Source organism: Podarcis erhardii (genome assembly GCF_964252035.2).
Source record: "Podarcis erhardii genome assembly, chromosome: 4".
In the NCBI taxonomy this organism is placed as follows: Eukaryota; Metazoa; Chordata; class Lepidosauria; order Squamata; family Lacertidae; genus Podarcis; species Podarcis erhardii.
In genome coordinates, this window is record NC_138508.1 from 96,940,595 (window position 1) to 96,965,848 (window position 25,254).

The 25,254-nt window shown below is 40.9% G+C and overlaps 1 protein-coding gene across 15 annotated transcripts in view; it reads left to right on the forward strand.

Moving 5' to 3' along the window:
* The window catches only part of MBNL2 (muscleblind like splicing regulator 2), a 77,836-nt gene that overhangs the window by 23,771 nt on the left and 28,811 nt on the right, over positions 1–25,254 (forward strand). For 6 of the 15 annotated variants that reach the window (XM_081858240.1, XM_081858251.1, XM_081858250.1 and 3 more), the window contains exons 3-7: positions 15,185–15,349; positions 17,396–17,596; positions 18,953–19,216; positions 23,107–23,160; positions 23,788–23,941. In XM_081858240.1, the coding sequence (XP_081714366.1) occupies positions 15,185–15,349; positions 17,396–17,596; positions 18,953–19,216; positions 23,107–23,160; positions 23,788–23,941 (838 nt within the window). The remainder of the gene's footprint in view (positions 1–15,184; positions 15,350–17,395; positions 17,597–18,952; positions 19,217–23,106; positions 23,161–23,787; positions 23,942–25,254) is intronic. The other 9 variants (XM_081858252.1, XM_081858254.1, XM_081858253.1 and 6 more) reach the window with 4 other exon arrangements.

A 25,254-nucleotide genomic window follows, 5' to 3' on the forward strand; every position in this document is an offset into this window, starting at 1 on the left:
ACGAACAAGGTGGAGAACTGTAAAATGATTAGGGGATGAAAACTTCTTGCCTGCTGCTCAGAATCTGCTCTCCTTCTAGTTCATATTTACAAGAGACATAACCCCAGAGGGGCTGCAGCAGAGCATGTGTATGAAAGTATCAGGGTTCTAGAGAAAAGGAAATTCCTAATTGAAAGCATTTTGATGGCCATATATTTTTACAACTTTTATTCCATCTTCATGAAACCCTTAACTGTGATACTAATCACTTGGCCAAATTTGCTTCAGATTCTCAGTGGTTACTAGCAGAAATGACCCGCTGGGTGTAGCAGAGATGCTACACTGATGTCCTGTTAGGTGGGTCACTATTGCTTACAGGAAGTTGGCACAGTGTAGATGCACCAGCAGAGCCAGTGGTGTGTTTTCATCACGCCAACTTTTCTGCCACCTCACTCCTCCTTTACGCCGTTCTCCTGCCAAAAGTTATATTCCAGGTATATCAAGTTAACATTTCTGATATAATATTATATTTGCAAACTTTCAGAAGAGAATTACCACACATACATATGGGCAATAGCCTTAGACAGTTTTCAGCAGAATTAAACACTAATCCAAAAGTCAGCTTAGAAGGAAGGCTTGCAGTGAAGCCAAAGACATAGTATATCATCATCTCTGTAATTTTCCAGTGGGGAAGCATTATTGCAAATATGCATCATTTTTTTGGGATTTAGCCACTGTCTAAGGGCTAGTGTTTGTTTGGGTGCGGTTCATTAAAAGTATGAACGCATGAAGATCCATCAACAAGAAAGCTCCACAAAGGGAGAATAGGAATGGAAGAATCACCATGAGGTGGTCCAAATTATTGAATAACCAGGGCCAAAGCAAAAGACAGCTTAACATTACTACCCATATTTCACATTAATATTTGTTGGCTGTATTGACTGGCAAGATGCTAGGTGTTTTTGTTTTTCTTTAACATTATAATCAATCATGTTTGTAGGGGGTGTTGCATAATAATTTTAAAAATGCAATATTTTGAAATATTTCTGCCTCATAACTGGCCTTTATAAACCTAGAGGCTGTATTTTGAACCAAGTTTCTGTGCAGTTTTGAAAGACAGCTTCATTGGATAACAGTGGCTGGGTTATCTCTTCATAAGCTGAAGCTGATGAAAAGGTGCTTCATGAAGAGAGGTCACTTGGGCCGTACCTAGGAACCTGATCATTTTAGGGGGAGTGCAAATCAATTCAGAACAGGCTGAACACCATCTACTTGACCAGATGTACCCCTTGCCCATAGCCACTTTTGGACATATGGTGAAAAGTGGGGCATGAATGCCTTAAATGAAATAATGGAACTTCCATCTTGTCAGGATTGAGTTTCTGTTTAATAGCCTTCACCCATCCCATTGCCTATCCCAGACAGTGATTCAACAGTCTGAACACCTCACTTTTCTGAGATGCAAAAAGGAGAACTAGAGCTGATGCCATCAACCTATTTTATAGACTGATGCTTCTGGGACATGGGAACTGTGAGGATCTGAATGTATCTGATCCCTGAAATATGCACCTTGTCTGTTTTAAAGACACCTGTTTTCTGTACCAGAATATGAATACATACATAATGTTTATATCTTACCTAGGGGTGACAGGAGTTCAACAGTAACTAATCCCAGATCTAAAATTGTGGCCCTCCACTCTTCAGCCATTTACAGTGGTGCCTCGCAAGACGAAAAGAATCCGTTCCGCGATTCTCTTCGTCTAGCGGTTTTTTCGTCTTGCAAAGCAAGCCCATTGACAGCTTAGCGGATTAGCGCTATTAGCGGTTTATCGGCTTTTAGCGGCTTATCGGCTTTTAGCGGCTTATCGGCTTAGCGGATCAGCTGATAAGCGGCTTAGCGGCTTAGAAAAAGGGGGGGGGAGGAAAAAAACCCCGCAGGAACTCGCAAGACATTTTCGTCTTGCGAAGCAAGCCCATAGAGAAATTCGTTTAGCGAAGTGCCTCCAAAACGGAAAACCCTTTCGTCTAGCGGGTTTTCCGTCTTGCGAGGCATTCGTCTTGCGGGGCACCACTGTAATCCAGATCAATACTCGAGTGATCACATGGATTATAATGAGATAAATATTTGAAGAAAACGTGCATGCTAATTTTTCCATTCCATACGCATAAAATTGGCCGAAAATGTTTGAGACTTAAATTGTCTGGAACTTCAATGCATCATGTTCCTTAAGAATTGTTACCTAGAAGCACAAGTCACACCAATAGCTAGCCCTGTGCCCGAGTGTTCTCTGCCTGAGAGCAAGGTACTAATACTAAACTTAGCAAATACATATCTCAGTTCCAATGGGGAACACCACCATGTTGCCATCCCTATAATAGAGCATATCTGATGTGCATGGCCTATTAATGTTTAAAGTTGATACTGGATCTGATATTATCTCTTTGCTGCTAAAACAGATTTAATGCAGCCTAGCCAGATACCTTTAAGTAAATGATGAACAGTAGCATCAAACACCCCTCCTCCCCAGTATTCATTTTTACTAAGGGAGATGGCAAAAACCTTGGTTGTAATTTTAAAAGGTACCGTTTAAATCAGGCTGTAGTATAACAATACTTAATTGTTGTAAAGCGTTTTCACTTGTTCACAGTGCTTCACGTGCTTTCTGTGGTTGTAATCCTTCTGACTCTGCAAGGTGTGCAAGCACTATTTTCCCCGTATTTCAGATGAATGGACTGTTGCTGAAAGAGAATGTCATGCCTAAGGACACATAGTAGATTCATGGCAGGGGTGAGATTTGAACCAGCACTGCAACTGCAATTGCATCATACATTTGTATAATGGCATTACAATATTAGCATTCCCCCCCCCCAACCTCTTTCCTAATACTCCCTAATGTGTAGTGACCACAACCCCAGTATCTCTTTCCTGGCCAGTCATCACCAGTTCAGACCCCATTAATGTATATATGTCGTTAGAATTTTTTGAATTTAATAATCACATAAAAATGATTTAAGCAAGTGCAGCTTCCCTTGGATTCTTATAATCTAATAACCCCCCCTTTTTAAGGCTTTCATGCTATATAAATAAGAAAAATCCTGCTTTAAAATGATTTAAATCAAACTTCATTTTTACTAGTCAGATATTTTCTAAAGTTGGTTGTACATCAGAACAACAACAAATAATAATAATAATTTATTACTTGTACCACACCCATCTGTCTGAGTTGCCCAAGCCACTCTGGGCAACAACAACAACAACAACAACAACAACAACAACAACAACAACAACAACAACAACATAATAATAATAATAATAATAATAATAATAATAATAATTTATTACTTGTACCACACACATCTGTCTGAGTTGCCCAAGCCACTCCGGGCAGTTTCCAACAAAATCTAATAGAACATAATGAAACATCAGGCATTAAAAACATCCTGATGACTACGGAAAGTTGCATAACTGTGTCTCTCTTTGACATCTGAGGGGAGAGCATTCTACAGAGCAGGCGCCACTACGAAGAAGGCCCTCTGCCTGGTTCCCTGTAATTTCATTTCTTACAATGAAGAAACCACCAGAAGGCTCTGAAAACTGGACCTCTCTTTCCAGCTGCGCTGAACAATGGGGGGGGGGGCGGTAGAGATGCTCCTTCAGATATACAGGGCTAATTCTGTTTAGGGCTTTAAAGGTCCTCACCAACACTTTGAATTGTGCTCAAAAATGTACTGGGAGCCAATGTAGGTCTTTCAGGACCAGTGTTATATAGTCTTGGCGACCACTCCTGGTCACCAGTCTAGCTGCTGCATTCTGGATTAATTGTAGTTTCCGGGAGCTGCTAGACAACCACCCTGGACACGTAATTGGCCTGCGCCTCCATGGACAGCTGTGAGTCCAAAATGACCACAGGCTGCGTACCCGGTCCTAGGGGCATAGTTCCATGGAGTCCTCCACACCTGCCCACTTGCTGTCCCCGGTACTTCTGCCTTGTCGAGATTCAGTCTCAATCTGTTATCCACCCTCTAAATGCCTCCACAAACTTACAGAGTTCTCTATACTTACATGCTCTGAGAGCAAGCCTCACTGAACTTAATGACACTACTTTTGAGTATGCCTCTATAGGATTGCACTGTGATTTGATTTGAAAGCATGGGCTTCTGCTTGTTGTTCTTTAGACACATGTCAATCCCAAACATTATAAGTTGTATGAATGCTAAGAAAATGCACCTTTTAGGAAATCTTAGCCCCAGCAATAGCAATTAGGTGAAATGAAAATTAAGGTACAAGAAATTTGAGGTGGAATTAGGAAATAATTTTATTGTGTTTTAATTAAAATATATAAGAATTGGTGTACAATATTTGGAATTCGATAACATGATAAATTGAAAGATACAATAAGTTATGAAATAAGATGACAAATTGCTGAATTTTGTATTATAAATAATGCAAGGTCTGGAGGATGTGGGGAAGTCCAGTAGATTTGATAAAAGGATTACGGAAATTTGAAACTTTTATACTCTTTTTCTTTTATCTGTTTTTCTTTTCTGTAATCTCTGTATTCTGTAAAATTAATAAAAAATATTTTGGAAAAAAAAAAAGACACATGTCAATCCCAGAAGAAGAGTTCACATTCTTTTCAGAGAATAATGTATTTTTTAAAATAATTTTTTAAGAGCTCATCTGACTGCTGAGGTAGCTGCAGGGTATAAAACTGGATTCTGTTCATGGGTTATTCTGAATGAATAGAGATTGGCTTCTTGGACCTAGGGGCTGGATCACAATACTTTTGATGATTTTCTAGTCCCTGTTCCTTCTCTAGTTACCATAATAATGCACTACTTCTGTATATAGATAGAGAGATCTTCTCATTATGCTTGAATGAGGGTCATGGAGTCAGTTGTAAATGACTTTGCTTTAAGATGTTTGAATTTAGCATGTTTGTACAGTGGTGCCCCGCAAGACGAACGCCTCGCAAGACGGAAAACCCGCTAGACGAAAGGGTTTTCCGTTTTGGAGGCGCTTCGCAAAACGAATTTCCCTATGGGCTTGCTTCGCAAGACGAAAATGTCTTGCGAGTTTTTCCGACTTTTTCCCCTCCCCCCCCTTTTTCTAAGCCGCTAAGCCGCTTATCAGCTGATCCGATAAGCCGCTAAAAGCCGCTAATAGCGCTAATCCGCTAAGCTGTCAATGGGCTTGCTTTGCAAGACGAAAAAACCGCTAGACGAAGAGAATCGCGGAACGGATTAATTTCGTTTTGGGAGGCACCACTGTATTGTGTTCAGACCTCCTTTTAAATCCGTCTCCTCCACCCCCAAAAAACCAACAACACTCACCCTTATAATTGGAAGAATAGGTCGACCAATGATATTTACCAACATATTTAGTAGGACTGGGTTTTGTTTTTCAGGTTTTCGGGGATTTTTTGTTTTTGCAGCTGTAGCATCTCCTTGAAGTAGAAACATCAAGATATAAAGACACATTCACAGGCTTGTAATAGCTTGTCTTAGTAATTATAGATTTGTTTCAAATTGTAGCCTTCCGCTAACAGAGGAGTCTGTCATCTTACATTGAAATGAGCAATTAAGTGTACAACTTGTAATATATTTGGTTGTTTAAAGAGAACCACAAAATACAATATGTTTGTTTGCTTCTCCTTTTTAACTTTGGGATTGTACATTTTTAAAAGCTGAATGTTCATTAAGAGAAATTATATAATCCATTCAGCGCAGTTTCCTAATTATTAGACAGTAATTGATTTACAGTACAATCCTGCTCATGCTTGCTTGGAAGTAAGCACCCCTGTGTTTATTGGGGATTTTCCCCTCTAGTAAGTGTGTTAAGGATTATAGCTTTGAAGAATCAAGATTTAGTGCCACTCACTTTGAACTAGTGGGAAACAGAGAGAGTAGAAATGGGGAATAAAAATGCCAGGAAAAAATGTGTGATGTCCTCTCCTGGTATGCCCCACGGAGGACCTTAATGTCTATAAATAGCAACACCCTCCGTGCCCTGGTCTCATGAGACAGAGCGCTCCACCAGGCTGGAGCCAGTGTTGAAAAGGCCCTGGCTCTGGTCCCGGGCCCTAAGTTAGATTAGCCTCAACCAGAGCCAGGGCCTTTTCAACACTGGCTCCAGCCTGGTGGGAGACCAGGGCCCTGGAGGATCTGATTTCTTTCCACAGGGCCTGTAAGACAGAGTTGTTCTGCCTGGCCTTTGGCTTGGAGTCAATTTGATTCCCTCACCCTCTTTCTTTTTCCTTTCTCCTCCTGTGATGAGGCTGCATTGTAATGTTTTAATGTTGTATTTTAATCTTGTTTTTTAAGTTGCATTTCAGTCAACTTGTTTTTTATTGGTTGTTAGCTGCCCTGAACCCAGTCTTGGCTGGGAAGGGCGGGGTATAAATAAAATGTATTTTTATATTATTATTATTATTATTATTATTATTATTATTATTATTATTATACAAACAATTAGATATGAGACTTGTTGATTTATCTGGGAATGCTAGAAATATTATGAGCCAGGAATTTCTAATTTAGAACTACAGTCATACCTTGGGTTGAAGTTGTTTCAGGTTGAGTGCTTTCAGGTTGCGCTCCACGGCGACCCGGAAGTACGGAACACGTTACTTCTGGGTTTTGCTGCTTGCGCATGCGCAGACGGTCAAAATGACATTACGCGTGGAAGTGGTGAATTGCGACCTGTGAACGTGCAGATGCGAGTTGTGTTTACTTCATGATGTGAACGGGTCTCCGGAACGGATCCCATTTGTATCCAGAGGTACCACTGTACTGATCTATTCATGATTACAAAGGGAAGACACCCAGGAGTAAAATTTTTAGGTTTTTGACTGACAGTGCATATCATTGCGGTTACATATTTAAAAACCACCCCATGAATCCTCCTTTACAGTAAACTCCATTGAAAGTGTGTATTTTGAGTAAACCTTTACAGTAGGAGTTGCCAACTTTCAAGAACTAGTGTGGAAATTTCAAATTTTGAACAAGTGATGGGGTGCCAGTCACAAAATGGCTGTTGTGTCGTGGGGGGGGGCATAATACAAAATTAGAGAGGGGCAACCGTCCCCTTCTTTATGCTTCTTGTGGGAAGTCCGCTGTGTCCTGCTGGTCCTGATAATGGAGATCACACATACAAACATTAATGCTGGTGCTGTCTATTAACAACAGAGAGCATTCATCAGTACCAGGAAAAATATACGAGGTAGTCACACCACTCTCGTTTTGCAGAAATCAGAAGGTATATGCACATTTTGCCCTATAACTTGCTTTCCTAGTGGGCTAAAAACTTTATTATTATTATTTTAGATATGGGACCTGCTGGGACGCGGGAAAACCTCAGCGCCTAGGACTTGCCGATCGTCAGGTCGGCGGTTCGAATCCCTGCGGCGGGGTGCGCTCCCGTTGCTCGGTCCCAGCGCCTGCCAACCTAGCAGTTCGAAAGCACCCCCGGGTGCAAGTAGATAAATAGGGACCGCTTACTAGCGGGAAGGTAAACGGCGTTTCCGTGTGCTGCGCTGGGTCGCCAGATGCAGCTTGTCACGCTGGCCACGTGACCCAGAAGTGTCTTCGGACAGCGCTGGCCCCCGGCCTCTTAAGTGAGATGGGCGCGCAACCCTAGAGTCGGACACGACTGGCCCGTACGGGCAGGGGTACCTTTACCTTTATTATGAATCTGTTTATCAGTAACAACACACAAAAATCAAGAACAACTTTGGTGCAATGGAATACAACATAAGATGTTAAGTCTCTTGTACAAATACAGTGGTACCTTGGGTTACATATGCTTCAGGTTACAGACTCCGCTAACCTAGAAATAGTGCTTCAGGTTAAGAACTTTGCTTCAGGATGAGAACAGAAATCGTGCTCCAGCGGCGTGGCAGCAGCAGGAGGCCCCATTAGCTAAAGTGGTGCTTCAGGTTAAGAACAGTTTCAGGTTAAGTACGGACCTCCGGAACAAATTAAGTACTTAACCCAAGGCACCACTGTACACCTAAGAGCCCAAGCAATGTTGCTGAATTTTCAAATTCTCCTGTCAAGAATGGCTGAAGGCTGTCTAAACCTCCCCCCTTCATTAAGACACTTAAAAAGGGATACCATTCTTTATCAAACAAATCAAGGTCAGTCCCCCCTTGAATAACTTAATGGTGGTAAGTCAGATGTTCTGAGAACTACATCCATATATTGTTATACCTCATCTCTTGAGATTTCCAGTGGGGTGTTGTTACTAGTCTCACATGGTGAGAGTCACTTTCTAGGGGCAAGAGGGCTAGAGCTGGGTCTGGAATTAGCTTCTGAGGTGCAGTATACACACACACACACACACACTTTGAAAAATACTTTTTTAAAACATGAAACTGGGGCATCTTTAGGAGCACCCTGAAAGCTTTCATGGGTTCTGGGATGGCAGCCCCTCATGTATAGGATTGCACCAGGGCAAATCAATACTGAAGGGCTGGGGCGGTGCAGAATGATGGTTATACCACCCCAACTGAAGCCCTGGTAAGTGATGAGAGGCTTTCCCTCCTTTTCATTGCTGTCGCTGGTCCAAAGTCTCCATGACCTTGCGCCCAAACATCCCATTTTGTGGCTTCCACTGACTACTGTTGGCAGCAGAGACCTTCGTATCAGTTCTCACCTCTGCTGGTGGAGAGATGACTGCTTCGTTGTTACTACCTTCTTGTTGTCAACATAGGGAGGTAGGATTGCAACCTAAATTTTGAAAGCAGCAATTACTTAATAAAGTCCTAAATAAACTAGCTGCTATTTAAGATGTGATCCTTAACATCCTGGCTTAGAAGTGAGGATCACTAAAATTCTGACAGGATTTGACATCACAGCTAGCTACCAGATTTGCAAGTCCAGTTCTAATTTGTAGATCCTTGTATGTATAAAATTAATTTCAGACATCTCTGTTGATAGGAATAATCTGTAGCAATCATTTGCAGTGACATGTTGATGAGAGCTGTTCATCCCCTTTCCTCAAGGAAGAGCCACATACAATTATTAATTTCTTTTAATAAAGTAAACTTGAAATCCTAACCAAAGTAGGGTTGTTTCTTTCTGCCCTCCAGCTCAGATGTTGCCTAGTGATCTGGCTGTGTGAATTTTCTTCAGACAAAATGCTACTTATCCATCATAATTTTACTGTCACACACTGATATAAGACAGAAAAAGAAAAAGACTTCACTCAAGTAAATCAGTTATTTTTAGAATACATGTCGTTTGAAAAGCATTATGGAAAAATCTTAAACTTGAAAAGGACTAATGATAGAGCACAGTTTAAGCTCTGTTATATTTTTAACCTAAATATCTTTCAGATCAACTCAGATCTGAAGTGCCATGGTGATTTTAATCATGGTATGAGGTACATGTCAGAAAGAAAAGCTTGAAACAAGTAACTCAGTCATCTTTGTTATAAGTGGTTGGGACTGTGGCATGGAGATAATTACAAATATGCATTTGCTGTGTATTACAATGCTGTGATCATCCTGAATGTAAAAATATCCCTTTTGAATGCCAGAATTCGATCAAGTGAAATCAGATTTCTGAACTAAGCTAGTATTTGCTTTGGGTTGTCTATTCAGAATAATTGCCACCTATTGACTTTTCTGCTAGGCGGCTTTGCAGATATTGCCAGAGACAGATTAATTTTGTTAATCATATTTTGACTAGCTTTCCTGATTCCCTTACCATTCTTGGTGTGTATTTCTGCATAGCACCTAATAATAATAATAATAATAATAATAATAATAATAATAATACCCCGCTCATCTGGCAGGGTTTCCCCATCCACTCTGGGTGACTCATCTGATGATGAGGCTCTAGTTCTGCAGGCTCTCCTAAAGGGAGGATCCACAAAAGTTGTAGAACTCAAGTAACCAAGAAGATTACAGTCGTATCTCGGGTTAAAGTCGCTTCAGGTTGAGCGTTTTCAGGTTGCGCTCCGTGGCAACCCGGAAGTAAAGGAACGGGTTACTTCCAGGTTTTAAGGCATGCGCAGATGCTCAAAATGACGTCCCACGCATGCGCAGAAGCGGCGAATCGCGGCACGCGCAGGCACGGGTTGTGTTCTGCTCAGGATGTGAACGGGTCTCTGGAACGGATCCCCATTCGCATCCAGAAGTACCATTGTACTTGATGAGAGTCAGAGCCAGCACATTCCAGTTCCCCCCACCCCACCCTTCCCAGCAATGATTTGTATAACAGCAGCAATGAGACTGAGAAGGATGAAGCTGACAGGCAGCTCCATCACCTGGAGAGGTTGGAAGGAAGGCTGACTGAGGCTGGGAGGAGCAGCAATACCCGGTCCACCCAACAGGCGGATCTGTTATGCTAGACTGCAGGTTAGATCTTGTAAAGGTGAGAGAGGTGGATAATGAAAGTATTGTGCTTGTTTACCCCATGGCAGAGTGAGTTACTTGCAGTCTCAAAGGAGGAGAAGGAGAATCCTGGTCGAAGACGACAAATTTCCCCTCCCCACAGCCTCTAAGGTCATTCCCAATAAGCCATGTTTACACCGGCAGACCCTGCTTTAATGTATTTTTTGCAGGAATAATACAGGATGCGTGCAAACTCTGCCTTGGCGTGTGAGGTTTTCATTTCAGCTATAAATGTGAATGGAACCTGGACTGTCTTTTATTTTCTTTAATCCCCTCAAGCTCTGCTTTATCAAGATTCATGAATGACTTGGCAAATGAAGTTCTTCGTTTATTTTTCATCTGCTCCCCATAATTTTTTGTCACCTTCCCAAGCAACTGGAAATGTTTTATCATGCTGCCCTCTCATTGGGAAATCCTGCCCCCCTAAACACATGCATGGTTAATGGCACAGTTGCAGCTCTGGCAGTATCATTAAGCAATGAAACCCAGCCAGCCAGCCTCACACAGAGATAAGAGAATGTGCCTTTGTATAGTGGTGGAATTTTCATCCGTCTACTTGAATGCTTTGCAAGATTGTTGCTTTTTGCCCTTTTCTAGGAAAACCACTTTTCTGGTTGGACAATGAAGGATGAAGCCTACTAATAAAATAAAGCCTCTGTATATTGTTCATAATACAGTAAAGCTTAGAGACAGTTGGTGATATCAGACTCGCATTGTGCCAGGCACTTGGGGCATATTTAGTAAAAGTGTAGACCTTGCCTCAGAGAGACTGTAATATGTAAGCCATTGGTATTGACTTTCCAGCCAGAGTTTAGCATATTTAATTCCTATTGAAATCATCAGTGCTTAAAATAATACTTAACTTTGGCTGGATCCTGCCCTGGGTGACCTTCTTGATACGTTCTTAACACATCTTGTTCTGCAGGCCAGTTGCTTAATAACCACCTATTTCCATTTCTCCAATTAGCAGTGTTGTCTAGTTAGTTCCCAGATCTGAAGAATTTGACCTGTTCTCCAGCAAAGGAGAGGCCGTGGTCTCAAGCAGGCAGGTTTTATGGATGGTTAGATGGTCAGAATAATAGAATTTAGGTCCTTTTAATTTCCTCTGCTGTACTTGTACTTTAGTAATTGAGTTTCCATTTATGTAATTAGTGCAAAAGGATGGGATTAACATATGTAACAGAAACAGATAATTTATTAATTATAATTTATGTTCACTATAGTATGCAGATGGCTTTATTATAGTGTTGTGTGGAGGAAAGGGGGGGGGTTACCTTACTTTATTAACAAAACCCAACTTCTATTCCAATGGTTTTCTTAAACCCATACTTCTGCCACCATTTAATTCCACCTCTGTCCTTAATAGCCCAGTGGGATATAGACGTGCTTCAAAGCCAATCTGGTATAGTTGCTATACTTAACTATGATATTAATGTTTATTTCTTACAAGATTATGTAGTACACAGCTTATGTGGTTACTTTAATATAGTTCTATCTCCTTAAATTCTTATACGCTTTTCTAACTTGTTACTGGAACTTGAAATACTAACCAAGACAACTTGGAGGATGTAATCTGTTACAGTATTAAAAATCTTCTGCTCAGTTGCCTTGGTATTTGACTCCACTCCAGTTAAGCCTTACTAACAGTGTGACTGAGGACTTTGGCAAAAGCCCTTGTTCGGTCACGTTTTCAAACATAGGATCTGTTTTTCATCTTCTGGCTGTCCACCACAAGGACCAAGCACCAACCTACACTGATTTATCCTGACTAGCACCTAGCCATATATGCATTTCTTCCAACTCCACCCCACATCCAGCTCCAGCCAATCACACTATCCAACTAAGAATTCTAAATCTGCTACCCACCAACCAGAATTTGCATACCTCCTCTCCTTCTTTTGCATACTGGGAGTTCCTTCTCCAGCCCCTCCCCAGCTGTCAGTTAGGGTTCCCCAGTGTCTGTTATAAACCGACTTTCACCTGACCAGATAGAAGACTTCTTCCATCACAAACATTATACAAAGGTTGGGTGGGGTGGTAAAGCTTATATTTTTCTACTTTAGTGTATGTGTCTCTCCCCCCCCCTTTCTTCCCAAGTTATTCAACACTAAAGTCTCACAACAAATGTAACTGATCTGTAAAAAAACAACCTGAAAAAGAGACAATGCATGTGCTTTTGTAAACCAAGAAAATCTTTAATATTTATTTTTTTAAAAAAATAATCATGCAGCAGACATTACAGTACAGAAAAACACGTTAAGTTACACAAAACAGTGAAACCTCGGTTCTCGAATGCCTCCGTTACTGTACGTTTCGGCTCCCGAACGCCCCAAATCCGGAAGTAAGTGTTCCAGTATTTGAACATTTTTCAGAATCTGAGTGTCTGACGCATCGTCCACTTGAGTGCAAGAAGTTCTTGCAACCAATCGTAAGCTGCGCCTCAGTCGTCGAACGTTTTGGAAGCTGAACGGGCTTCCGGAATGGATTGCATTCAACAACTGAGGTTTGACTGTACCTATTAAAAGACAGTTGAAACAAACAGGATTTCTTCGCAGTTTGCAAAGTACATTGGGGTCCAGCTTCTAAACATTTATTTAGTGTCAATAATGTGTTATGCTTAGGCTTGTAGGAGGTAATGATTATATATGGATTTAAGAAAAAATAGCAGATATTTTGTAAGGTTAGAACTGCACTGGGTAGTTCTAGAGACGGGGGGGGGGGGGCGGAATCAGAGGAAGGATGCTCTGTATGTGATCTCTAGGGGAAATGTCACCCCATTTGTCAGCAGTAGAAAATCTCCCTATTTTCAAAACAAACAAAAAACAAACAGGTTTTCTGTCTGGATGTAAGAAGGGATGCTGTTTTTTTATTTTTTAACTTGATCAAATGTAAAATAACTGTGTTAAATTGAAATCTGAGACTAATGTAACAAAACAAATGGAAGTCTACATACGAAAAATTGAATCCCTTCCTCTCTTATCAAATAGAATGGCTCAGTTCTAACAACTGTATCTTGGCCTTTTTAGTTGTGCACACAGCCCCTTCACTCTTTTCTTTGCAGTGCAGACATTCAAACCGTTAAGTCTCTAATTAACCATTGTTTCTCATTTTGCCCAAATTGGGAAACCTGACTTCAGAACCAGCCAGGATGTTAATCCACTGTTTGAATTTGGCTTAATATCCTGTCTTGGCCCAGGTCTGGTAACCATAGCTTCCCTGTTTGCACAAAACAGAAAACATGGTTCATTAAAGACTTCCTGGTTTGATTCCCCAAGCTGTGAAGGGTCTGCATGCACAGACAAAAAGCTCATTTATATCTCATTTATATAAAGCTTATTAAGCTGAGATAGGATTGTCTACACACAGCCATTAAAATGAAGCCTGTTTCTTATTGTTGAACAAATCAAAACAAAGGGCTGTCTCCTTTTGAGATCAAACATTTCAAATGTGGCATAATGAGTTACATCCCAGGTGGCCTTTCTGTAAACTGAAGCAGCTCTAAAGTTTTCAGAGGGGGCTGTAATTTAGCAGCAGTCTCTGCAGATTTTTACTACTTATTTATTTACTACATTGCTATCCTACCTTTCTTCCAGTAAGCTCAGGGCAGTATATATCTGGTTTTCCTCACCCCCTCCATTTAGTCCTCACAACAACCCTATAAAATAATATAGACAGACAGAGAGAGAGAGACTTGTCATCACCTAAAGAGCTTCTGGGTTTAGTGAGAATTTGAACCTCCGTTTCTCTAACCACAACATCACACTGGCTTCTGGAAGAGTGGAGAGTTCTGCTTTGGACCTTTGGATCCAAACTATTATGTCATGTGTACGTTGTTACTTTTTGAACTGTGAATATCTGTCCGTTAAGATAGTATGGACATTTATGGTTTATCTCATGAAGTAGGCAGTAGCTTTATTGAATATCCAAACGGGTGGGTGAATGGAAGACTGTAATAATGGTAGTTCTCATCACATCTGATGGAAGGAGGAGAATGGTGTCAAGCAAAGGTTGGTCCTGGGAGAATGCCTCTTGACCCTTCTCCATTGCAGGGCACTCGAGGGTCTTTAAGAGGCCTTAACAACCCGTCCTTCTCACTTCTGTATGGCCAAGTTACTGCCTCATATAAAAAGTGGTCCCTATTTTCTATATTGGCCTTTTCTCTCTCTCTCTTGGCAATGTAATTAGCCCACCCTGAGATGTGTCCTGGGGTGGGATTGAGCCTGGAGCTAGACTCTAGAGCAGCCTTTCTCAACCTGTGCATCCCCAGATGTTGTTGGACTACAACTCCCATCACCCCTAGCTAGCAAGGCCAGAGCTCAGGGATGATGGGTGTTGTAGTCCAACAACATCTGGGGACCCACAGGTTGAGAACTGCTGCTCTAGAGTCTCCCCCATTGAAGCTCTTGCAGTGTGGCTGAGAAATGCAGTTCTGTGAGCACTACGTCCAGTCTCGTGGCATATGTCATGGAGTGTGTTTGGAAATAGAGCAGGGCATGCCTCTGTGCCTTTTTGCGTTGGATACGATCTCCTAAACCTTCAACTTCTCCCTTCATTCCATCCACAGAGGGCAGCACCAAGGCTCCACCTAACTGCCGAAGTATTATTTTGCAAGGCTGTTAATAATCGGACCACAATACTAAAGATGCTACATACAAATACTTCCCATTGATTTCAATGGAATGCTCAGTATTTTTAGGATAGGGACGTAATGCCTTGGAAAAAGGCCAACCATTGCAGATGCTTTTGTGATAACACTAGACTATAGTTAAATTTCCAGAACTGAGTAATATTTTCACATTTTTCAGAGCCGTTGCACAAGGGAGAACTGCAAATATCTTCATCCACCAACACATTTGAAAACGCAGCTAGAAATTAATGGAAGGAACAACCTGATCCAACAGAAAACTGCAGCAGCAATGCTTGCACAGCAGATGCAATTTATGTTTCCAGGAACGCCTCTTCAGCCAATGGTAAGTACCTTTAACAAAAGAGTTGTCTGTATTACCTTTACAAGTCATTTCCAGATAAACTGACAAATGCATTTCAAGCACTTTAACATTTCCACCTTAACTTATGTAGTTATTACAATATTGCTGTTGTGAAGTTCTGAAATAAAATGCCTAGATCAGTTTTGTAAATTAAATTCATATATATCTATATGTGTATAGATATATATCTAGGTTTTGTAAATTAAATTCATATATATCTATATCTATATATACATAAATAGATTTGTGCAGCTGTTTTGAAACGTTTCAGTTTCAGGACTAGGCAGCTTATTGATTATTAGGCCAATAAGTGAAAGTCTGAGCTGTAGAGCTATATTTGGATAGTTTATAAAATTATTTTTATATAACATAATTTGTATGCATTCTTCATTAAAGGCAGGGCTATTGGGGGGGTGTTATTATTCTAGAATGGCTTTGTTCTGAAAGTTTAACCTATAATGTGGAAATCATATTATGAACTTGCAGCTTTTTGTTTAGCATTCTTGTTGATTGTCCTTTAGCATTTTTGTCATCACAGTTTCAGGTGCATGCTATTCTTTTATAGGTTCAGATAATACCTATGAATTTCCTAATCTGTAACTGACAGTTTCTAATTACCCTTCTTTAGTCCGACTAGAAGTAGGCCATACCATAATGTATAACAAACTGTGCTTCAGATTTGTTTTTTGGACTTCAGAAGGGTTATGCAGATGGTTATACTCTGCAGTCACACTTGGGAGCAAGTCATGCTGGCTGAAATTTTTTTGGATTTTGAGTTTAACATTATCTGGACAGGTTTCCTTTTCCTGAAACAGTATTGCGTACCCCTCACTGTTTTCCAGAAGGATCATGCCCAATATATGCCTTCAACTGGATTTGCAGGTTTATAGTTTAGTTAATTTTACTGATGTAAAATCACCCAGCCATTTACTGGTTGATTGTGCTGCCTTTTTCCGTCTTTTATCCTTATGCGTTTATGTGCAGTACTCATATATCCTCCCACACAAAAATGACTTAAGAACTCCTCATATTGAGCCAGTTATAAAATGTAAACTTCAATTTTTCTGCTTCTTAATGTCTGTTTTGGTTATCCCTTTTGGTCTAATTTATGGAGGCTAAGCCATGTTTTTCCTTTGAGGCTGAGGCCTGTAGCGGAAGCTACCTCAGCAGCACGTAATATATTCTAAACACAATCACAAATGCTTTTCAGACTGGTGAGTCACTTGAAAACAATGAAATGATATGTGTTTGGAAACACCCATCTATTTGCATAGTGAGCCCTCATACATAACACATACTATCCCGTGTTTTCTTTGAGCAGCCTCAGGTCCATAATTTCAAACTACAACCACATATTTCAGTCTCGCATGGTTAAATCATTCCCCCGCTTCAAGAAACTGATCAGATGTCTGGAAGCTTCGCTGTTCTCCCATGCTATTTTTGACCAAATTCAGCAGCATAGTCTTTCCACCCTGGCAATCATTTGACTCTGTAATGAACACTGACTTTTAGGACCTGCTTGGTTGTATTTTACTATTTCTTTTTAATGAAATAATTAAAACCCACCCACCTGCACTCACACACCCCTTGCAAATTGTCTAAGTCCAGATTCAGGTGCTGAGGAGGCTGTAAACAGTCCATGCAGGGTAGAACCATATTGACGTTTGTCATAATTCTCTGTGGGCAAGCTGCTTCCCTGATATGAACTTGTTTATTGCGGCAGTGTTTGTCTGGCATGTGAGTTATCCATCACTGTAGGCTCTGGATACATGAACGTCGACTCAGTTTATATCTTAACAAGAGAAATTCTTTTTTTCAAAGTTCCCTGCAAAGTCTGGAGCAGCGTTCTGGAAGCTGGCCAGTGTAGTTGTGGTTCTCCTAAAAAGTGGTGCATCTGGATGGAAATTGCAGTCAATTTTGACCCTTATTGTTTTTAATACAGAACCATGTTTGCCCATAGGATTTACATGTTTGTTTTTCATCTCTCTCTCTCTCTCTCTCTCTCTCTCTCTCCCTCCCTTTCCTCAGCACTCATTTCCTGTAGGGCCAACAATAGGATCCAACACAGCACTTAGCTTTGCACCATATTTAACACCCGTCACTCCTGGGGTTGGATTAGTTCCTACTGAAATTGTCCCCACGCAGCCTGTCATTGTTCCTGGAAGCCCCCCTGTCTCAGTCCCTGGTTCAACCACGACCCAGAAACTCCTCAGGACCGATAAGCTAGAGGTATGGTGAGCACCATTATGCTGATGCGTACTTCATATGTTAGGATTCTGGAAAAATTGGGGGGGGCGGGGTTAGTGCAGTGAAGCAGTTCCCTAACCTTAGTTACCGCTGAGCAGAGGCATTGCAGATACTACAGCAGAGATCAGCTCAGAGTAACAGGAGTACAGAAGTAATTACATCATTATATTACTGCTGCTGTGTTTTTATATGGCGTGGGTTTGAGGCTGTTAGCAGTTTTACACGGAAAGGACCTAATAAATCCAGAACATAAACCCAGGGAGAGACTCTGCGCACCAGCTATTTATAGGTCTGCTACCAACTAAACATGCACAATTGTTTGCTTGTCCTAAGTTACCTACCAGTTTGAATGAAAAGAAAACAATGTGTTTTGGGAAAGCTGAGCTACTATCCCAACATTGTAACACACGAAAACTAGCACAGAATGGGCCAGAGGGATAGCAGGAGTGCTCTATGCTAAGTCGGAAGCGAGGGTTCCATCATTTTGCTCTCTTCCTGATGGCAGACAATACGGCTGCTGTGTGAGCCCTACCACTAACCAGCTCTGCTGACACTATAAACAAGGGGCAGAAGAGCAAGATTTGCTTGTGTTTTTGAAGGTGCATGTACGTCTCAAACCACACTTAGCGACTTTATAGATTTGTGAGGAAGCATTAAGGGTTAAAATACCCAATTCTCCTAATGCCCCAAAGGTGATTGCAGGCAGGTACAAGGAAAATCTAGGCTGCTGGTCTTCATCTTGCGGGTTGTGAGTTTCGCTAAGTTGGGGTGAGCCAAAGGCAGGAAAAGTATCCTGCAGCGAAGGAGGAAAGGGCAATGTAACAGAGATGGAAATGGGGAAAGGGCTAATTTGAAGCGAGAGGTCCAGAACAACGGGAGATAGCAGCTGGGGGCTGGGTGAAAACAAGGAATGAGACATTTTCTTTCTGTGAACTTCCTTCTGATAACTTACCCTAGCATTCAAGTCCCGTTTTAGCCAATTCCCCTCTTCTCCAAGAGCCACCAGGCCACATTATTTAAACCGGCTCCTAGAGAAGGAAGACTTTTCAGGGGAAGCAGGTGGCTGAAGGGGGAAGAAGGAGACAGGAAGCATTCCTTCAGTGAACTTCCTTGCCTTAAGTTATCTTATGATCCAGACCTGTGTGCCTGAGGATACATAAGTTGCAGAGCGGTTGTAGGTTGAAGTTGGAAGTTTGGTTTGAAAAGCACTGGAGGCCATTTGGTCTCGAGCCTTTGGGAGTTACATTTTTGAATGTCTTCTCTTGTTCAGTATATGCAACTACCCCACCCCACCCCTCCTGATCTAGTATGCATAATGAGTATTGTTTTGCGCACCAGGTTTGCAGGGAGTTCCAGCGAGGAAACTGTGCACGGGGCGAAACTGACTGCCGCTTTGCACATCCTGCAGACAGCACAATGATTGATACAAATGACAACACCGTAACTGTTTGTATGGATTACATAAAGGGGCGCTGCATGAGGGAGAAATGCAAATATTTTCACCCTCCTGCTCACTTGCAGGCCAAAATCAAAGCTGCTCAGCACCAAGCCAACCAGGCTGCAGTGGCTGCTCAGGCAGCTGCTGCAGCTGCTACAGTGATGGTAAGTGCAAGAATGCAGGATCCGTAATTACCGCTTTTGTGAAGCCAGCCTTGCTTTTAAGAGTGTAATTTAGCTTAAAGCCTTTACCAGAATATGGTCTTCTATTAATTTATGAATGTTGATCTAATGAAATAATCCAGTGATCCAAGGTCCTTTTTCACTTTGTACCTTTAGCACAATAGGCATCTTTTTGGAGAACAGCGTACTTAATGCCCTATTTGCCATTGTTTAGGACGGCTTTTTTTAGGAATGGCTGGGTGAGGAGTCTATTTGGATCTTCAGAAATTTGGATATGCTCGTCTAACAGCAACATGCAGTTAACATTTGCATAGTAGTTTCTGCGACCCATAGTCTTGATGTAGCTGTATAGGAGTCTCTGATAAGTTGTTTGCTGTTTTCTTAGTGACTGGAAGTGTTGCTTTTTGATTAAGCAGTATATAAAACTTGTTAAATGAAGGCTAGCAAGGGAGAAGAGGAAAAAATGCTTTATATATGCGGGTATTGAGGACTGGAGAGAATAGAATCCTAAATTTATGTGCATTTAGGGCAGGGGTCAGCAACCTTTTTCAGCCGTGGGCCGGTCCACCGTCCCTCAATATTTTGAAAAAAATATATGAATGAATTCCTATGCCCCACAAATAACCCAGAGATGCAATTTAAATAAATACACACATTCTACTCATGTAAAAACACCAGGCAGGCCCCACAAATAACCCAGAGATGCATTTTAAATAAAAGGACACATTCTACTCATGTAAAAACACGCTGCTTCCCAGACCGCCCGTGGGCCGGATTGAGAAGGTGATTGGGCTGCATCCGGCCCCCGGGCCTTAGGTTACCCTATTTAGGATCTATTCACCTTACTAGTTTGATGTGGAGGTAACATGGTGAACATGCACAAACCAGTGTGGCATCTTGTGAATTGCTATGGGTTGAGATCTCCTACAGAAAATTTCCAAATGGGGATTGCACTTGGACGTGGCAGACTTCAATGTCCTCGGCATGCCATCACTTACCACCATGATTGTTTGAACTGACGCCTCATTTTTCTTTAAAGTAAAAATTTAAAAGAACACACTGTTATCTCAGAATGTTGATGGATAGCTTAATACACTGACTTGCCACAGCATTTTTGCACAGTTCCAAGAACAACTCTTAAGTGCATAGAAGGGTTTGTGCAGGTACACTCAGGCTTCTGATAAAGCTCATTGCACTGTGCTGAGTTTTAAAAAAGGAATGCTGAAAGTGCCCGCTGTACACTGAAAGTGCTCAGGTGCATACAGAGCTAACCACATGACACACTCTGCTGCTGTTTTTAAGACTGCCAGGAATGTCATACTGATGGCTAGAGAAAGTATCTTTCCAGAAGTGGCTTCTTTTAGTTCAAAAGAAGTGCTGAAAGAGCTGGTTTAGCCCTCACACTTTTCTCACTACTTCTGGAATGTGGGTACTTATCATCCTGAAAACTTTTATATTGGTAGCAAATTAGTATCAGTAGAAGCAGAATTTTCCTATCTGGAAGATAAGCTGACTCCACACACAGGTCAAAGAGGCATTGTCTTCATTCCTGGCACTGGGCAAATATTTAAGACTTCTACTGTATGCGGTATGAGAAATACAGCACACTACAGAATTTACTTAATGAAAGCCAGCCTTCTGCAAAGACTTGGTATGCTTACCAAGAGAACAGAAATATTTCAAGGTCAAAGAATACGCATGTTTTAGAGGGAGAAAGGAGGATGTCTCCCACTTCAGTGTATGTTCACAGCGCACCAGAATAATCTTAAAGCATCAGAGTTATTCTAATGTTTGTTTAACTTAAAAAGCAGTTTAGGGTTTGGGTGTGAATGTGGCTCAGAGCGAAAATGCCTCTGGAGCACATAGGAACTGAACCTCCTTTTAAATATACATAAGCCAGTGTTCAAACTGAACATTTGAAAAGGATGGTGTGTTCCATTGATGACTATAGGAATGCAGAATCATTGGCCTAGCAGTTATATCCTTTACTTCTTAGGGTCAAGAACATAATTTTATCTTTGGTTAGGAGCCCAGAAGCTACCTTACTTGTTTCTTAGCTTCTGTGGCCATCATTGCCCTTGATCAACACCTTGTCACGTGCAACCAATCGTACGCAACAGCTAGTGGTATGGCTATGCATTTCCACCTCTGTGAAGAGACACATTCATTTCAGTGGACTCAGATGAGCACAAGAATACAAATTCGGATGTGCATCAACATGTCCATTGACTAATTACATCTTAGCCTGTTTCTGTTCATAGATCTCCCTTGCTGGGACAGCTGTCTTAAGAAGCAAGGTTGGAGGGTTTCCTAAACATGCACACACAACTTTTTTTGATTGCCGCTTAAAATGTCATTCAAAACGTTCTTAAGTACTAAGAATAATAAACACATACAGTCGTACAAATGCAGCAACAACCATTTCCAAGCACCCAGAGACTCAAACTTGAGCCTCTTCCCTTTTTTGTTTGTATATAAGTATGATCTTTGAGTGACTCCATTCTCTTTGGAGGGTTATGTGCTGGCAATGCTTCAAAGATCAGGCTTTCTTCATGTTCCAAGTGTGGCGCCACAACAAGAAAATATGACCCCCGAATACCGTTGTCTCCAGAGGAGAAACCTATTGTGCTGAGAGTGTAAATGAGAGTTCAAAATTTTAGCTTAGAAGAAAAACTTCGCAGACATTTATTGGAAGTGTAGTCAAGCCCACCCCTATTTGTTACTTAGAAATATTGATGGTCCAAACTTGTACGGAAGAGGTCCCAAGAACCTCCAGTTCAGCATTAGTAAGGCTGGTAAAGGAGACTCTGGAAAGCCACTGCTACACAGGGTAAAAAATAGCAGAGTAGATGGATAAATGATACGGCTTTGTGGAAGGCAGTTTCATATGCTTTTTGTTCTTACACAGGACGTAATGTCTTTAAAATATTATACAATGCAGTGTTGCCATTTCTGCTTTGATCATAAAATAAAACTTCTGACTCGCAATGAGCAGTGTTTTCCATTACTATGTTTTAATAAAACTTGGTATTGGTATATAGATTATTTGACTAAAGGTGGAAAAAAACAACATAGAAAGTACTAATTCAAAATAATGTGCAGTTTTTCTCTGCTTTGTGCGGTAAGTTCACTGGAAAAAAACTTTAAGCTGTTGTTCCCAGCATAGAAAAAGAACAAGGCCCGTGCTGAATTTGCTGATAAGTTAATTATCCTAAATAACATTTACTAAATACACCAAAAAAAAAAGGAAATAGATTTTAAAATTAAAACAGATTTAAAATTTTACACTTCGCTAATAGAAGATCTGTTCCTAATAACATGGTAAACCTCTTATGTGCTCATTCCATTAAATCGTTTTAAAAAAACATTTTCACTTGTTTAGATTTGAATGTTAGCATTTGGAGATTAACTTGTGCTTTTTAACATGGCATAACTAACTTATCAAAAATTCTTTTAGGAACACCTCCCCCCCTAAAATAATGCTTTCCTATGTAGCATTCAAGCTTACTGGTGCTTATAAATGCTTAAGGGTGTCTGCAAGCTGCTGTTTTAATCAACTTTCCTAAATTTCAAACATCTATATTTTACTCTCTTATATGCTTTTAACTAAGGTACAGTAGATGCATTTTTTGCTTCAGTACTAATTCGAGATGTAATATTCATTTCTTTAGAAAACAAAACATTTTTGTTGTTGTGCATGCCTAGTGTTTTGTATGTTGTATATTGCATTCAGAATATTTTTTTCCTTCTCACCTATCCACAATGCAATGCCGTTCCCATGATGCACCTCTGCTTGCTGTTTACCTGTATGTTAATTCGCTTGAATCCCATTGGCCCACTGCCATCATGTGCTCGCTGCCTGTTATTAAAAGACTCAGTCGACTGCCAAAGCAATGAAGCGACCTCTCGAAGCAACTGTAGACCTGGTACTTTGACCTTTCACCTTTTGCTTTGCATGTAGCTTTTCCGAGATGCAAAATAATTTTTAATGTTAACTGAATTTTCTTGTATTATTAATTTTACAAAAATAATTTCAGTATTTTAGCCATTTCATTTCCACATGTAGTGATTGCAAAGCAACTTTCCGCCTTTCCTAACACAGTTTCATCTTCAACTATATTCCCTTAAAAGCTTTTTAAAAATCCTGCTTTTGTAATTGAAGATGCTTCTTCTATGCTAATTAATATAGTTAACGGTGCAAAGATATTTAACTTTTTAAAAATGTTATGAAAGACAAGTGCTCTTTTTCTTCTTCTATTTTTAGCCATATTTAAAGAAAGATCTTTGGATTTCTTTAAAAAACCCTTCAGTCTTGAGAAGCTTTTTTTTTGTTTTTGTTTCAGTTTAATTGTTGTGGTTCTATAATTTTAGTTTAATTGTGCCATGCATTTACTATCAATAACAAAAAAATGCCATCCATTTGACATTGTTCCTGTTTTGAACTAATGTGCATGGCAAGGCATCTTCAACCAAATGTAATATTTTAAGAGCAGAACAACCTATTACAGCTTCTGTCAACCTTACTACTGCTACTCTTATTATTCCATTTGCAGGCCTTTCCTCCTGGTGTTCTTCACACTTTACCAAAGAGGCAAGCCCTTGAGAAAAGCAATGGGGCCAGTGCTGTTTTTAATCCCAGTTTCTTGCACTACCAACAGGCCCTTGCTAGTGCACAGTTGCAGCAACATGCAGCGTTTATTCCAACAGGTAGGTCATTTTGAGAGTTTAGTCTTGTTTCTTTAAATCTCCGCAGCAGATCACTCTCTCTGTGATCACATTCATTGTGCTTTCCCTTGGACAAATCCGTCATTTTCTAACCTCTTTTGTGACCCCAGAAATATCACGTGGGGTTATATTTTACTTCTGAAGAGCATTAGGATTTCAGAAACATGTCAGTGTGGTCAAAAGGCTTTGGGTTGGATCCAGACCCCTCATTCTTAGAACAGACCCATTGAAATTCACGAGCCCCATGGAGATTTTAGTGGGTCTGATCTAAGGGTGACTAGGCCTGGACCCAATACACTGAATGTGAACAATCTACAGGACTGCTTATTTTTGGTCTTTCTTCATATGTGTCACAACAACCCATTGGGACAGAACACAGTCTGTTCTCGTCTCCATTGTTTTCTGTCAGCTTGAAGCATATTCTGCAATACACCTCTTTGCACAGGGAGTTTTGGGAACTGATGAGAAGAGCCTTGAGGGACAAAGTAGGCATTCAGTTTCACTAGGAGTCTGTTAAGTACTTGCAATTAACTTCCTCTGTTCAGGTATATCTTGCATGGCTTACCTGTACATTTCTCAAGCAGAATGAAATTCCTACTTAACATCAACCTGCTTGCTAATATTCAGACTCCTTCCACTACTGCTATAAAAAACCAAAGTGACGATACCTTTCTGCAGCTAATTCGCATGGGCAAGGAGAGTATGTGTTCTGTACAGTTACCCAAAGGCAACAGGTGGGATCAGGCAGTGGCAGAGAACAGGGCTTCCTGAAAATTTTCTACTTTCCCTGCTGTCCATGCTTTGGTGGACATCTGCTGGAGAGGACAACCTGCTGTATGTTCCCGGGCTCCCTCTGCAATCAGGCTACCCTCCCAAGGTGTTCCCTACTCAGTACATGGACAACGGGGGCTCGTGGCAAGGCAGGACCCATGAGTGTGGCTCTGCTCTACCCCCTTAAACAATAGTTAGTGGTGCGGAGTGAAATCTTGAACAGGGCTATTCTAATCGGTAATGGAATCCTAGTAAGATAAGAGTTTCCTTGCCCCTTTGAACACTGAAGCCAATGCACATGTTATTGCAGCTGGTAGATTACTGTAATTAACTGCTCACATGAGTGGTCTACTCGCATGAGCAGTATGACACCGGATGCAGAGATGTGTAAAAGATTGCAGCGGCTACCTCCGCGACTAGAAAAACCCCTAGTCACCAAAGTAGCTGCTGAGACCTTCAGTGTGCTTAGCTATAGATAACTTACTCACGGAAAATGAAATGGAAGATCTTTCAGCATGTCACAT